Here is a 16,649-nt window from a genome sequence, read left to right on the forward strand (position 1 = left end):
AAAATACAAAATTTATTGCTTGTTTTGGAAATTCGGAGACATGTTGTTGGAAGTTTATAGACCAAAAGAACAATTTACAAATTTACATTTTACTCATAAATATACCTATAAACAGAAAAATCAGCCAAACTGAACATTTTGCAGTGGTCTCTTAATTTTTGACAGAGCTATATATACAGTATATATATATAGAGAGAGAGGCCCCCTGTCTGATCATACCACAGATTCTGTCCAGGGGGAAAGCAAAAGAAGACTATGCAAACCACATCTCCTGGGGGGGACTCTACAGACATTACAGCATGGGATCTCAATTGAGTCTTTCCTTGAAGTGTGTTTAAAAACAGGCAGGGAAAAGTTTTACCTCATAAAAAGAATCAGCTGCAATTCCATACTGTAATGTCTGTATACTCTTTTTTGCTTCTCCCCCTGGCCAGGAGCTGTGGAATGATCAGACCATGTTCCTGTACGGTCAGACACGGCCATTAAACAGTACACAGCAGCGGCACATTTATAAGATTATCTCAGCACAGGAACATTTTATTTAAACACATCCAATTGTGGAAATTATTATTATTCCAAGATCTATTGAATAAAATGAACTTTTGTTTGTGGGAAAATCCCTTTAACCCCTTTCTGACATTAGACGTACTATCTCATCGAGGTGGAGTGGGCAGGTATGACCACCGACGGGATAGTACGTCATATGCTATCGGCTGCGCTCACGGGGGGAGGGCGGCCGATCGCGGCTGGGTGTCACAGACTGCTCCTGGCACATTAACCCTCGGCACACTGCGATCAAAGATGATTGCAGTGTTCCGGCGGTATAGGGAAGCATCGCGCAGGGAGGGGGCACCCTGCATGCTTCCCTGAGACCCTCGGAGCAACGCGATCTGACCCTATAACATGATGCCCCCCCCTGAGGCAATGTAATAAAGTTAAAAAAAAAATATTCAAACATGTAAAAAAAAAAACTAATTCCTAAATAAAGAAAAACAAATATTGTTCCCATAAATATATTTCTTTATCTAAAAAAAAACAAATCAATGAAAGTACACATATTTAGTATTGCCGCGTCCGTAACAACCCGACCTATAAAACTATCCCACTAGTTAACCCCTTCAGTGATCACCGTAAAAAAAGGCAAAAAACAACGCTTTATTATCATACTGCCGAACAAAAAGTGCAATAACACACAATCAAAAAGACGGATATAAATAACCATGGTACCACTGAAAACGTTGTCTTGTCTTGAAAAAAATGACCCACCATACAGCATTATCAGCAAAAAAATAAAAAAGTTATAGTCCTCAGAATAAAGCGATGCAAAAATAATTATTTTTTCTATAAAATAGTTTTTATCGTATAAAAGTGCCAAAACATAAATAAAAATAGATATAAATGAGGTATGGGTTGGGGCTAGGGTTAGGGTTGGGATTGGGGATAGGGTTAGGGCTAGGGTTAAGGCTAGGGTTGGGGCTAGGTTTAGGGTTGGGGCTAGGATTAGGGTTGGGGCTAGGGTTAGGGCTAGGGTTGGGGGTAGGGTTAGGGTTGGGGCTTGGGTTAGGGCTAGGGTTGGGGCTAAGGTTAGGGTTGGGGCTAGGGTTAGGGTTGGGGCTAGGGTTGGGGATAGGGCTACAGTTAGGGTTGGGGCTAAAGTTAAGGTTTGGCTTGGGGCTAAAGTTAGGGTTAGGGTTGGTGCTAATGTTAGGGTTAGGGTTTGGATTACATTTACGGTTGGGATTAGAGTTAGGGGTGTGTCAGGGTTAGGGTTATGGTTGGGATTAGGGTTGGGGTTTGTTGGAGTTAGGGGTGTGGTTAGGGTTGGGATTAGGGTTAGGGTTCTGTTGGGGTTAGGAGTGTGTTGGGGTTAGGAGTGTGTTGTGAATTTACCTTTTGGCTCCCTCTAGTGGTTACTAGTGATTTTACTCTGGGTATGTCATTCATCCCTTGTATGCTCACCTGGGTCGTTAGGTCAGGGGTGTTGCTATATAAGCTCCCTGGACCTTCAGTTCAATGCCTGGCAACGTTGTAATCAAAGCTAATCTGTTGTGCTCTTGTCTTCTGATCCTGGTTCCTGCTAAATTAAGCTAAGTCTGCTTTCTTGCTTTTTGCTATTTGTTTTTGTTTGCATTTTTGTCCAGCTTGTACATAATCTGTATCCTAACCTTGCTGGAAGCTCTAGAGAGGCTGGAGTTCTCCCCCCGGGCCGTTAGACGGTTCGGGGGTTCTTGTATCTCCAGTGTGGAATTTTGTTAGGGTTTTTGTTGACCATATAAGTTATCTTACTACATTCTGCTATTAGTAAGTGGGCCTCTCTTTGCTAAACCTAGTTCATCTCTGTGTTTGTCATTTCCTCTTACCTCACCGTTATTATTTGTGGGGGGCTTGTATCCGACTTTTGGGGTCTATTCTCTGGAGGCAAGAGAGGTCTTTGTTTTCCTCTTCTAGGGGTAGTTAGTCCTCCGGCTGGCGCGAGACATCTAGCGACCAACGTAGGCATGTTCCCCGGCTGCTTCTAGTGTTGGCGTTAGGAGTAGTTATATGGTCAACCCAGTTACCACTGCCCTATGAGCTGGATTTTTGTACGTCGCAGACTTACTTGTTCCTCTGAGACCCTCGCCATTGGGGTCATAACAGTTTGCCAGGCCCATATTAAATGTTAAATGCATTGCAGAAGCGGGATTATAAGAAAGAAAGTTCTGAGGTTTTTTTTCTCTCTCTCATTTTTTTTTTTTCTTTTCCCCTTTACCCCTGAGTGGCTTGTGTTTGCTGCAGACATGAATGTCCAGACCTTGATTACAAGTGTGGATCAGCTTGCGGCTCGTGTGCAGGGCATACAAGAGTATGTTATCAGAAATCCTGTGTCAGAACCTAAGATACCGATTCCTGAACCGTTTTCCGGAGACCGATTTAAATTTAGAAATTTCAGGAATAATTGTAAATTGTTTTTGTCCCTGAAACCCTGTTCATCTGGAGACTCCGCTCAGCAAGTAAAAATTGTTATTTCTTTTTTACGGGGCGACCCTCAGGATTGGGCTTTCTCGCTGGCGCCAGGAGATCCGGCATTGGCTGACATTGATGCGTTTTTTCTGGCGCTTGGTTTGCTTTATGAGGAACCCAATCTTGAGATTCAGGCAGAAAAAGCCTTGCTGGCGATGTCTCAGGGCCAGGACGAGGCTGAAGTGTATTGCCAAAAATTTCGGAAATGGTCCGTGCTGACCCAGTGGAACGAGTGTGCATTGGCTGCAAATTTTAGAAATGGCCTTTCTGAAGCCATTAAGAATGTGATGGTGGGTTTTCCCATTCCCACAGGTCTGAATGATTCTATGGCCCTGGCTATTCAAATCGACCGGCGGTTGCGGGAGCGCAAGACCGCAAATTCCCTCATGGTGTTGTCTGAACAGGCACCTGATTTAATGCAATGTGATAGAATCCTGACTAGAAATGAGCGGAAAATTCATAGACGCCAGAATGGCTTGTGTTACTACTGTGGTGATTCTACACATGTTATCTCAGCATGCTCTAAACGTCTTACTAAGGTTGTTAGTCCGGTCGCCATTGGTAATTTGCAACCTAAGTTTATTCTATCTGTAACTTTGATTTGCTCACTGTCATCGTATCCTGTCATGGCGTTTGTGGACTCAGGTGCTGCCCTGAGCCTTATGGATCTGTCATTTGCCAAGCGCTGCGGATTTGTTCTTGAGCCATTGGAAAATCCTATCCCTCTTAGGGGTATTGATTCTACGCCATTGGCAAAAAATAAACCGCAGTTTTGGACACAGGTTACCATGTGCATGACTCCCGAACATCGGGAGGTAATACGTTTTCTTGTTCTGCATAAAATGCATGATTTGGTTGTTTTGGGTTTGCCATGGTTACAGACCCATAATCCAGTCTTGGACTGGAAGGCTATGTCAGTGTCAAGTTGGGGCTGCCATGGAATTCATGGAGATTCCCTGCCCTTGTCTATTGCTTCTTCTACGCCTTCGGAAGTTCCGGCGTATTTGTCTGATTATCAGGATGTCTTCAGCGAGTCTAAGTCCAGTGCACTGCCTCCTCATAGGGAATGTGACTGTGCAATAGATTTGATTCCTGGCAGTAAGTTTCCTAAGGGGAGACTGTTTAATCTGTCGGTACCTGAACATACCGCGATGCGTTCATATATCAAGGAGTCTCTTGAGAAGGGGCATATCCGTCCTTCTTCTTCCCCTCTTGGTGCGGGATTCTTTTTTGTGGCCAAAAAGGACGGATCTTTGAGGCCTTGTATTGACTATCGGCTTTTAAATAAGATCACTGTCAAATTTCAGTATCCTTTGCCGCTGTTGTCAGATTTGTTTGCCCGGATTAAAGGTGCCAAGTGGTTCACCAAGATAGACCTTCGTGGTGCGTACAACCTTGTGCGCATTAGGCAGGGCGATGAATGGAAAACCGCATTCAATACGCCCGAAGGTCATTTTGAGTACTTGGTGATGCCATTTGGGCTCTCTAATGCCCCTTCAGTTTTTCAGTCCTTCATGCATGACATTTTCCGGAAATATCTGGATAAATTTTTGATTGTTTATCTGGATGATATTCTGGTTTTTTCTGATGATTGGGACTCGCATGTGGAGCAGGTCAGGATGGTTTTTGAGATTCTGCGTGAAAATTCTTTGTTTGTAAAAGGCTCAAAGTGTCTCTTTGGTGTACAGAAGGTTCCCTTTTTGGGGTTCATTTTTGCCCCTTCTGCTGTGGAGATGGATCCAGTCAAGGTCCGAGCTATTCATGATTGGACTCAACCCTCGTCAGTTAAGAGTCTTCAGAAGTTCTTGGGTTTTGCTAACTTCTACCGTCGTTTTATCGCAAATTTCTCTAGCGTTGTTAAACCGCTGACGGATATGACCAAGAAAGGCTCTGATGTAGCTAACTGGGCTCCTGCTGCCGTGGAGGCTTTCCAGGAGTTGAAACGCCGATTTACTTCGGCGCCTGTTTTGTGCCAGCCTGACGTCTCACTTCCCTTTCAGGTTGAGGTGGATGCTTCGGAGATTGGGGCAGGGGCCGTTTTGTCGCAGAGAGGCCCTGGTTGCTCTACTATGAGGCCTTGTGCCTTTTTCTCTAGGAAGTTTTCGCCGGCAGAGCGAAATTATGATGTGGGCAATCGGGAGTTGTTGGCCATGAAGTGGGCATTTGAGGAGTGGCGTCATTGGCTCGAGGGTGCTAAGCATCGTGTGGTGGTCTTGACTGATCACAAAAATCTGATGTATCTCGAGTCTGCTAAACGCCTGAATCCTAGACAGGCCCGCTGGTCATTGTTTTTCTCCCGTTTTGACTTTGTGGTCTCGTATTTACCAGGTTCTAAGAATGTGAAGGCCGATGCTCTGTCTAGGAGCTTTGTGCCTGATGCTCCTGGAGTCGCTGAACCTGTGGGTATTCTTAAGGAAGGAGTTATCGTGTCTGCTATTTCTCCAGATCTGCGACGTGTGTTGCAGAGATTTCAGGCTGGTAGGCCTGACTCTTGTCCACCTGACAGATTGTTTGTGCCTGCTAGATGGACCAGCAGAGTCATTTCCGAGGTTCATTCCTCGGTGTTGGCAGGGCACCCGGGAATTTTTGGCACCAGAGATCTGGTGGCCAGGTCCTTTTGGTGGCCTTCCTTGTCAAGGGATGTGCGGTCATTTGTGCAGTCCTGTGGTACTTGTGCCCGAGCTAAGCCTTGTTGCTCTCGTGCCAGCGGGTTGCTCTTGCCCTTGCCTGTCCCGAAGAGACCTTGGACACACATCTCTATGGATTTCATTTCGGATCTTCCGGTGTCTCAGGGCATGTCTGTCATCTGGGTGATATGTGATCGTTTCTCCAAGATGGTCCATCTGGTTCCTTTGCCTAAGCTGCCTTCCTCTTCTGATCTGGTTCCTGTGTTCTTCCAGAACGTGGTTCGTTTGCACGGCATTCCTGAGAATATTGTGTCGGACAGAGGATCCCAGTTTGTTTCCAGGTTCTGGCGATTCTTTTGTGGTAGGATGGGCATTGATTTGTCGTTTTCGTCCGCTTTCCATCCCCAGACTAACGGACAAACGGAGCGAACTAATCAGACTCTGGAGGCTTATTTGAGGTGTTTTGTCTCTTCTGATCAGGATGATTGGGTGACCTTCTTGCCGTTGGCTGAATTTGCCCTTAATAATCGGGCTAGTTCCGCCACCTTGGTTTCGCCATTTTTCTGCAACTCTGGTTTCCATCCTCGTTTTTCCTCGGGACATGTGGAGCCTTCTGACTGTCCTGGGGTGGATTCCGTGGTGGATAGGTTGCAGCGGATCTGGAGTCATGTGGTGGACAACTTGAAGTTGTCACAGGAGAAGGCTCAGCGTTTTGCCAACCGCCGCCGCGGTGTGGGTCCCCGACTTCGCGTTGGGGATTTGGTATGGCTGTCTTCTCGATTTGTTCCTATGAAGGTCTCCTCTCCCAAATTTAAGCCTCGCTTCATTGGTCCTTACAAGATATTGGAAATCATTAATCCTGTATCCTTTCGCCTGGATCTTCCGGTGTCGTTTGCCATTCACAACGTATTTCATAGGTCCTTGTTGCGGCGGTACGTTGTGCCTGTGGTTCCTTCTGCTGAGCCTCCTGCTCCGGTGTTGGTTGAGGGCGAGTTGGAGTACGTGGTGGAGAAGATCTTAGATTCTCGTCTCTCCAGGCGGAGGCTTCAGTACCTGGTCAAGTGGAAGGGCTATGGTCAGGAGGATAATTCCTGGGTGGTCGCCTCTGATGTGCATGCGGCCGATTTAGTTCGTGCCTTTCACGCCGCTCATCCTGATCGCCCTGGTGGTCTTGGTGAGGGTTCGGTGACCCCTCACTAAGGGGGGGGTACTGTTGTGAATTTACCTTTTGGCTCCCTCTAGTGGTTACTAGTGATTTTACTCTGGGTATGTCATTCATCCCTTGTATGCTCACCTGGGTCGTTAGGTCAGGGGTGTTGCTATATAAGCTCCCTGGACCTTCAGTTCAATGCCTGGCAACGTTGTAATCAGAGCTAATCTGTTGTGCTCTTGTCTTCTGATCCTGGTTCCTGCTAAATTAAGCTAAGTCTGCTTTCTTGCTTTTTGCTATTTGTTTTTGTTTGCATTTTTGTCCAGCTTGTACATAATCTGTATCCTAACCTTGCTGGAAGCTCTAGGGAGGCTGGAGTTCTCCCCCCGGGCCGTTAGACGGTTCGGGGGTTCTTGTATCTCCAGTGTGGAATTTTGTTAGGGTTTTTGTTGACCATATAAGTTATCTTACTACATTCTGCTATTAGTAAGTGGGCCTCTCTTTGCTAAACCTAGTTCATCTCTGTGTTTGTCATTTCCTCTTACCTCACCGTTATTATTTGTGGGGGGCTTGTATCCGACTTTTGGGGTCTATTCTCTGGAGGCAAGAGAGGTCTTTGTTTTCCTCTTCTAGGGGTAGTTAGTCCTCCGGCTGGCGCGAGACATCTAGCGACCAACGTAGACATGTTCCCCGGCTGCTTCTAGTGTTGGCGTTAGGAGTAGTTATATGGTCAACCCAGTTACCACTGCCCTATGAGCTGGATTTTTGTACGTCGCAGACTTACTTGTTCCTCTGAGACCCTCGCCATTGGGGTCATAACAGGAGTGTGTTGGGGTTAGGGGTGTGGTTGGGGTTAGGGGTGTGGTTAGGGTTATGGGTAGAGTTGGGATTAGGGTTAGGGGTGTGTTTGGGTTAGGGTTTCAGTTAGAACTGGGGCTTCCACTGTTTAGGCACATCAAGGGCTCTCCAAACGCGACCAGCCAATTCTGTGTTGAAAAAGTAGAACAGTGCTCCTTCTCTTCCGAGCTCTGCCATGCGCCCAAACAGGGGTTTACCCTAACATATGGGGTATCAGCGTACTCAGGACAAATTGGACAACAACTTTTGGGGTCCAATTTCTCTTGTTACCCTTGGGAAAATAAAAGTTTGGGGGGCTAAAAAACCATTTTTGTGGGAAAAAAAATATTTTTTTATTTTCACGGCTCTGCGTTATAAACTGTAGTGAAACACTTGGGGGTTCAAAGTTCTCACAACACATCTAGATAAGTTCCTTAGGGGACCTACTTTCCAAAATGGTGTCACTTGTGGGGGTTTCAATGTTTAGGCACAACAGGGACTCTCCAAATGCGACATGGCATCCTATCTCAATTCCAGTCAATTTTGCATTGAAAAGTCAAATGGCGCTCCTTCCCTTCCGAGCTCTGCCGTGCGCCCAAACAGTGGTTTACCCCCACATATGGGGTATCAGCGTACTCAAGACAAATTGCACAACAACTTTTGTGGTCCAATTTCTTCTGTTACCCTTGGGAAAATAAAAAACTAGGGGCGAAAATAAAATTTTTGTGAAATAATATGATTTTTTATTTTTACGGCTCTGCATTATAAACTTCTGTGAAGCACTTGGTGGGTCAAAGTGCTCACCACACATCTAGATAAGTTCCTTTGGGGGTCTACTTTCCAAAATAGTGTCAATTGTGGGGGGTTTCAATGTTTAGGCACATCAAGGGCTCTCCAAACGCGACATGGCGTCCTATCTCAATTCCAGTCAATTTTTTTTAAACATTCCAAAAATTCCTGTGAAACACCTGAAGCGTTAATAAACTTCTTGAATGTGGTTTTGAGCACCTTGAGGGGTGCAGTTTTTAGAATGGTGTCACACTTGGGTATTTTCTATCATATAGACCCCTCAAAATGACTTCAAATAAGATGTGGTCCCTAAAAAAAAATGGTGTTGTAAAAATGAGAAATTGCTGGTCAACTTTTAACCCTTATAACTCCCTAACAAAAAAAAATTTGGTTCCAAAATTGTGCTGATGTAAAGTAGACATGTGGGAAATGTTACTTATTAAGTATTTTGTGTGACATATCTCTGTGATTTAATTGTATAAAAATTCAAAGTTGGAAAATTGCAACATTTTCAAAATTTTCACCAAATTTCCATTTTTTTCACAAATAAACGCAGGTAATATCAAAGAAATTTTACCACTATCATGAAGTACAATATGTCATGAGAAAACAATGTCAGAATCACCGGGATCCGTTGAAGGGTTCCAGAGTTATAACCTCATAAAGGGACAGTGGTCAGAATTGTAAAAATTGGCCCGGTCATTAACGTGCAAACCACCCTTGGGGTAAAGGGGTTAAGTAATGAGAATCCGAGCATTTTAGTGCTCTCTCATCCCTAATACTGATGTAAAATACTGACCAAATAGCAAATGTGTGAACTTGGCCTTAGTCCAAAACTCAGTTCAGAACATCAATCAGCTCTTCCAAGGGTGTCTAACTACAGCCGCAAAATATATATTTTTTAGCTATTTATATTACATTAGAACAAATAATCTAAAAATGAAATATTAACAAAGAAAAACAGATTTCTTATCCTCAACTATGAGTACTTCATGTCTGTGGACACTTACCACAAAAGGTTGAGGAGTGTCAGGGTCCTTACGGTAACTGCTGTAAGTGTGAAAGCGGCCACCAGTCTTGCTGGAAATCTCATATAAAAAGCTGTTTGCTTCAGTGTCATCACAGTTGAATGAAATTGTGTGGATAGGAATTTGATTTACGATAGTAACTTGAGCAAGAATCGTGTCAGTAGGCTGTAAGAGGTGAAAAAATATTTCTAGTAAAAAAAAATGTATCCAAAATTTGAGGTACTTAATAAGACAACATTTATATTCTGCTGTGTTTCATGCAGGTCACACTGATAAGATCCTCACCAATAACAAGATATTAATTTTCAGTCTGACACACGTGGAGAAAAATTAGTGTTTTACTGTACCAGCAAAGTGAATGAGATTTCTGAAATTTTATGCATTTCCTGCTTATTTTGTATGCTGCATTTTTGGTGCATTTTTCACTGATTAAAATTCATAACCATGTAACCATGGAGTCAGACTAGAATCAACATACGTCACGATCCAAAGAAATTCTGGAACAAATGAGAAGCAAAGTAATTGACATGAATCAGTCTGGAAAAGGTTATAAAGCCATTTTTCAAGCTTTGGGACCCCAGCAAACCACAGTGAGCCATTATCCACAAATGGCAAAAACAGTGGTGAACCTTCCCAGGAGTGACCAACCAACCAAAATTACCTCAAGAGTGCTGCGACGAATCATCCAAAAGGTCACAAAGACCCGACAACATCAAAAATAACTGCAGGCCTCAGTTGCCTCAGTTAATGTCAGGGTTCATGATTCCACCATAAGAGACTGGGCAAAAATGGTCTGCATGGCAGAATTGCAAGATGAAAATGACTGCTGAGCAAAAGGAACATAAAGGCTCATCTGAGTTTTGCCAGAAAAAAATCTTAATGATCCCCATCAACATACATCTGGCATAGAAGTAACACAGTATTTCAGAAAAGGAACATTATATTTATGAACACTAAAATTTGGTGGTGGTAGGGTGATGGTCTGTTGCTGTTTTGCTGCTTCAGGACCTGGAAGACTTGCTGTGCTAAATGTAACCATGAATTTGGCTGTCTACCAAAAAATTCTAAAGGAGAATGTCCAGCCATCTGTTCGTGACCTCAAACTGAAATGCACTTGGGTTATGCAGCAGGACAATGATCCAAAACACACCAGCAAGTCCACCTATGAATGACTTAATAAAAACAAACTTAACACTTTGGAGTGGCCTAGTCAAAGTCCTGACATTAATCAGATTGGGATACTGTGGCATGACTTTAAAAAGGAAGTTCATGCCCGGAAACCTTCCAATGTGGCTAAATTACAACAATGGTGCAAAGATGAGTCAGCCAAAATTCCTCCAGAGAATTATTAAAGACTCATTGCCAGTTATCACAAACGCTTGATTGCAGTTGTTGCTGCTAACGGTGGCTAATGGTCTCCATTAATAATAAAGAGCTTCATTTAAAAACTGCATTTTGTGTTTACTTTTGTTATCTTTGTCTAATATTTAAATTTGTTTTGTGATCTGAAACATTTAAGTGTGACAAACATGCAAAAGAATAGGAAATCAGAAAGGGGGCAAATGCTTTTTCTCACAGCCGTACACCAGTCCCATTGTATTGTAAGTGATGTATATACACCAGTCTGAGTGCTTTCTATGTATGTTTGTATCTATCTATACATACATATATATATATATATATATATATATATATATATATATATACGCAGTCCAAGTGTATCCTACAAGATTTGTACAGCGGCTTTGGTGTCTCCTATGCAACGTGTAAAGCAGGCTCGGTGTCTCCTATGTGATCTATATAGCTGACTCCCAGTGTATGTGATGTATACAACAGTCTCAGTGTGTCATATGTGACGTTTACAGCAGTCTTGGTGTCTCCTATGTGATGTATACAGCGGTCTCGGCGTATCCTATGTGATATATACACAACAGTCTAATTGTATCCTATGAGATGTATGCAGCAATCTCAGTGTATCCTATGAGATGTATGCAACAGTCTTCATTTCTCCTATGTGATGTATACTGCAGACATCCCATGGCTTGAATTGTGTAAACAACACAAGTAGTGATACATTTCTCACTTTGAAGAGACATGAACTATACATCTGTGTTTGGAACAACTTGCTGTGATCAGTTTTTTACAAAACTTATTGCAAAGAGTTGACTGCTCTCCACCCTGTCCAACGCAAACCTGGAAAAACATCTGTGAGTAGCGTCATCAATACCAACTAACATCACAAGCCTCACCAAAGAGAAACAGCTCCAGCTGTTAGGGGTGAGGCTAACCACATTAGGGGTGAGTTGCCTACATTTTGACCAAATATAGCAGGATAATTTTTAAATAAAGTGTTTTAAATTTTAAGGTCTGCGAATGATGGTATAAATATCCTAATGACCGTTTGCAGATTAACGTTTGCCAAAGCTGGGCTAGAAAGAGGTTGCTAGGACATTAGGCATTAACCCCTCTCCTAGAATGTAACCACTGCGCATGCTCGGCCAGGGTCTGGGCAGGCACGAGCGGCTAAGCTTACAGCAGATACAAAAACATAACCAGTCAATTGCAAACTTTCTTATTTTCATGCTACCTAACTAAAGCAATTTAATAACTTGAGAATACTTGTTTAAGTCTATTAGTATCTCATATTTATACAATTACATATAGCTGCATTGTTAGTACCTGATCAGGTCTTCCATCAGTGAGTAGGTAAACTGCCTGGGTATTACTGTCAGTGAGGGCAACCTGGAGAGCCCTCAAGGTATTTGTTGAACTGCCAACCTTTGAAAAAAAAGATTAACCAATTACTGTCACAATATTTAATTCTTAATAGATTGATAACATTGACTCTAAAAGGGAAAATAATGTAATATGCCTTTATTGTGTGGGACACATTAATTTGTTTTGAATACTGTTAAAGTAAATATAAATTCAGTATAATGCTCCAATGCATGCACATTCAAAAATATAATACGGTAATTAAGGAATTGGCAAAAGGTAAATGAAAAAAAAACATGATTTTTATGTTCACAGCTCCTAGGCAGAAGTATACAATATGGTTACAGACTAAAATCAATATTAAAATCAATACCTGTATAATCTGAACCAGCAGTCAAGTGTATATTGTTTTCAAAATGCTTTTTTATCTACAAACTGCTAATACTTACAAACATACTTATATTATATTTGCCTGGTTTTGTTCCAACCAGGGATGAGAGAACCAGAATGGAAAAGTGTGGTGTCCGTACCGGACACCCAGTGTCTGGTAACAAACCTTGAACACAGACTTTTTACAGTACATCCAATTTCCTGTTTGGGTTCGCCAGACCCTTGATCACGAGTGCCGCTCTTATTAGAGCTGGGGGAGCACTGTGCCAAAAGCCGCTGTGCATATTGTACAACACATATCAGTGGGAGTACTGTGCCAAAAGCCGCTGTGTGTATTGTACAACACATATCAGTGGGAGTACTGTGCCAAAAGCCGCTGTGTGTATTGTACAACCCATATCTGTGGTAGTACTGTGCCAAAAGCCGCTGTGTGTATTGTACAACCCATATCTGTGGGAGTACTGTGCCAATAGCCGCTGTGTGTACTGTTCAACCCATATCTGTGGGAGTACTGTGCCAAAAGCCACTGTGTGTACTGTACAACCCATATCTGTGGGAGTACTGTGCCAAAAGCCGCTGTGCGTACTGTACAACCCATATCTGTAGAATATTTGACCAAAAAGCTGCTGTGTGTACTCTGCAACCCATGCCTGCGGGAGTACTATGTGTTTAAGCTGCAGTGGGTACTCTGTACCCGTCTGTTGGAGTACTGTGCTTTTAAGCCGCTGTGTGTACTCTGCTCCCTCCTGGCCTGTGGGAGTACTGCGGCTTTAAGCCACTGTGTGTTTTATAGTAATTTGAGAAAACATTCAACTTATGTGTGCACAATAAAATGGAACTTTTTTTTCTCATCACTATCTTTTTGAGAGCCAAGGTTTTTTTTTTACTGTATCGTGATTGGACCAGATACCATACTTGAGCACTTCTCTCCTTATTTTTGCGAGTGCCAAGTATAACTTGTTGTTGTTGCCATTTCTAGGCTAAAGAAATAATTTTTCAGGACCTCTATGTTTTCTAGTAGTGTTGCACATAAATAATTGGCATCAGCTATCTCGTTGCCATTAGTCGGCCAAACAAATATTTTTTCTGTACCACTGTACCTTTTCTAGTAGTGTGGCAAATAAATAAGTCTCAGTAGCTGTCTCTTTGCCCCATTTTTCCATGTCAGTAGTTAGTAGGGAATCCCCTGCCAAAACTTGATGCGAAAAGCACATCAGGTATGTTCTCTTTAGGCTAGACTGTATTATTACCACTGTTTATGTACTACATATACGGTAATTCATTCATATCGTTTCTATGCATTGTAAACTTTGGGCTCTTTAAAGTATCCACTTTATTTTTCTTGTATCTTGCACTGTATGTTTTTAAACTTCCTTTTATACATGTTTCATTTATTTTTCACTTATTTCATTATTTTTTTTTTACTTTCTGAGTTCTGCACATCTTTTGTATAGTTTTTTAGTTATTTGGGAAAGAAAGCTAATCTGGAAGTCATGTTGTGACGGACACTAAAATTGCAAGACTTCATTAGATATCACAATAAAAGTACAATAATATATTTTATCAATTTTAAAGGGAACCTGTCAGATAATTTATGCAGTCCGAAACACTGGCAGCATGAATCAGGGACAGGATCCCTCACTGTGGGCATCTATGTTTAAAATTAGCTAGTCATCTGATTTGTCAGTCAAGCTGATACACATGGATGAGACTTGTAGGTCACGCTGAGCAAGACAGGAAGTTAATTGGCACTTTCTTAAACCACATTTCTAAAGAGCTGCAGCATTCCAGAGCAAATCATATATGCCAGCAATGAGAGAGTTTTGTCCCCGAATTATGCAGCCCAATTTCAGGCAGTATGAATCACTTGACAGGCTCCCTTTACACAAATTTAAGCCCACTGTTAATTTCTGAAGGTTGGCACTGCTACCCTTGTTGTTACTTTTGGTTCTGCAGAGATGACAGCACACCCATCACTCACATGACCCCTGCAACCAATCCCTGTTCTCTCTAGTCAGTAGATGTGTGGTTATTTTACTGCTGTTTTAATATTTCTATGTATTCCAAGCTATCCCAATAATGCAGACAACCCCTTTAATGTAAATGAGGACATACTAAATGTTTCCCAGCAGTCGAAGTCAAACTAAATCCAACATGCAAGATCCTGATAAGTTTGAGATAGAGATTGACTTTGACTGAAAATATTCATCTCCATTAGTAAAGGGAATGTCCACTGCTTTGATTTTGTCAGATAGGTCATATTGTTGGGTACCGACACCAGGCACTATTACAGAACAGCTGACATCCACTAAGGAGGTGGGATGAAAACAGTATATGGAGCTAGAATACCACAGCTCTATACACTTTGGCCATTATCCAGGTACTGTAGCTCAGCTCCTATCGAAGTAAAACACTAAACAGCGTAAAAAGCCGTCATGTGCCAGCTCCATATACTGCTTACATCTGACAGCTGCCCCAACCAATAGCTGATTCATGGGTACAATCTCCATTATGAGTGTAGCAAGTGTTTTTTTCTCTATATATACTGAATATGATGTAGTGATGGTTTCCTTTACTTCACTTTCACTAGTATTTAGATACAGGACTAAAAATGCATTACAAAAATGAAAATGTTTCTCTTAATTAGAAGTTCATGAAGTTGCTTTGCAAGTGGCCTTGGAGGCAACAAATGAATGTCTGCCCTAAAAGAGAAAAGCCAATCAAGAAGTACAGAGATCTCTTGGATAATTAGAGTTTACAAGGTGAAGCCCTAATTAAATATTCGTGAGCAGACCCGTTAGTGCATGGAACTTAGGAGGACATGTGTATGAAGAAATGTCTGCTTACATAATTGGATGGTTATGTTGAGATGGAAATATATATGTATTCGGTGAATATATATGAATTATGTTACCTGAAGTTCTTTAATCCAGCTCCACGCTTCTTTTATGTTTTCTTCATTAACAGCTGCCAATTTTGGTTTCCAGGCTTCTACTTTTGAATCAAACTTTACAAAATTGAACATCCTCTTGTGTTTCAGTTGCTCCTGTAGAAATCGATGTTACTATAACTATGAGAATCTAAAATTGGGTACTGAATAAGCTATTTAGTCATGTTGTGTGTTAAAGGGGTTTTCCCCCAAATTAAAAGTTATCCCCACTGGGGTCTGTTTGCAATTTGAAATACAATAATATGGACGAAAAAGTTAAAAGAAAATAAGATAACTAACATTTTTTCAGCTTCCTTCTTTTTAAACTCTAGTACTTACATTGGTATTAAGCTTTTAACAAATGCACTTTTAAAAGGTTTGAAACAGAACAAGATCTGGGAAGGTAATGGATCTATTACTCTATTGATTACACTTCTAAAAATAAAAGAACTTCAGGTTTTCATTTTTGTAAAAAATGTGTTAAAAAGGTTAGAGGCTAAGGCATTATTCAGATATCTATTTTTGTTGTACAAGATCTATCCATATTTTTTTACAAATAGAATACATGGCCATTATACAACACTTATTCCTAAAAAGTAAAATGGGTAAAATGAATCAAAAACAAGAATGCTGTGATTTGGAAATCTCTCATAGCCCTATTTTATACACAGCAGAACATAGAATACAGATCTGAAGTTAAAAGTTAGACATCTTTCCATTTTATTTTATTTTTTTTTAAATAACCCCTCTAGAAATTGATAACAAATCTCAAAAAAGTTGGGCCAGGGTTAACAAAAGGCAGGAATAGTAAGTTGTACTAATAAAACACAGCTGGAGAGTCAATTTTCAACTAGTTCACATGACAGTTTATAAAAAGAGCATGCTAGAGAGGCAGAGTATCTCAGAAGCAAAAGATGGTCGGATGTTCACCAATGTCCCTCAATATAAATCATGTAAAGACTTTGAATATCCCACCATCTTTAGTACATATTATCATCAAAAGATTCAGAGATTCTGGAGAAATCCAGCCTTACAAGGGACAAGATCAACAGTCATTATTGGATGCTCATGATCTACCGGCCATCAGGTGTCACTGCATTAACAAAAACAGGCATGATTCAGTTGTATAAATCGCTGCATGGGACAAGAATACTTCTCGAAATCATCATCTGTGAAAACAGTTT

The 16,649-nt window shown here is 41.6% G+C and overlaps 1 protein-coding gene across 3 annotated transcripts in view; it reads right to left on the reverse strand.

Moving 5' to 3' along the window:
- Nucleotides 1-16,649, reverse strand: part of VWA3B (von Willebrand factor A domain containing 3B) — a 353,597-nt gene that overhangs the window by 236,614 nt on the left and 100,334 nt on the right. For all 3 annotated transcript variants that reach the window (XM_077296867.1, XM_077296866.1, XM_077296868.1), the window contains 3 exons: nucleotides 15,451-15,582; nucleotides 12,111-12,209; nucleotides 9,414-9,596 (listed from right to left, as the gene is read on the reverse strand). In XM_077296867.1, the coding sequence (XP_077152982.1) occupies nucleotides 9,414-9,596; nucleotides 12,111-12,209; nucleotides 15,451-15,582 (414 nt within the window). The remainder of the gene's footprint in view (nucleotides 1-9,413; nucleotides 9,597-12,110; nucleotides 12,210-15,450; nucleotides 15,583-16,649) is intronic.

This window comes from Ranitomeya variabilis, chromosome 3 (assembly GCF_051348905.1).
Source record: "Ranitomeya variabilis isolate aRanVar5 chromosome 3, aRanVar5.hap1, whole genome shotgun sequence".
NCBI lineage: Eukaryota > Metazoa > Chordata > Amphibia > Anura > Dendrobatidae > Ranitomeya > Ranitomeya variabilis.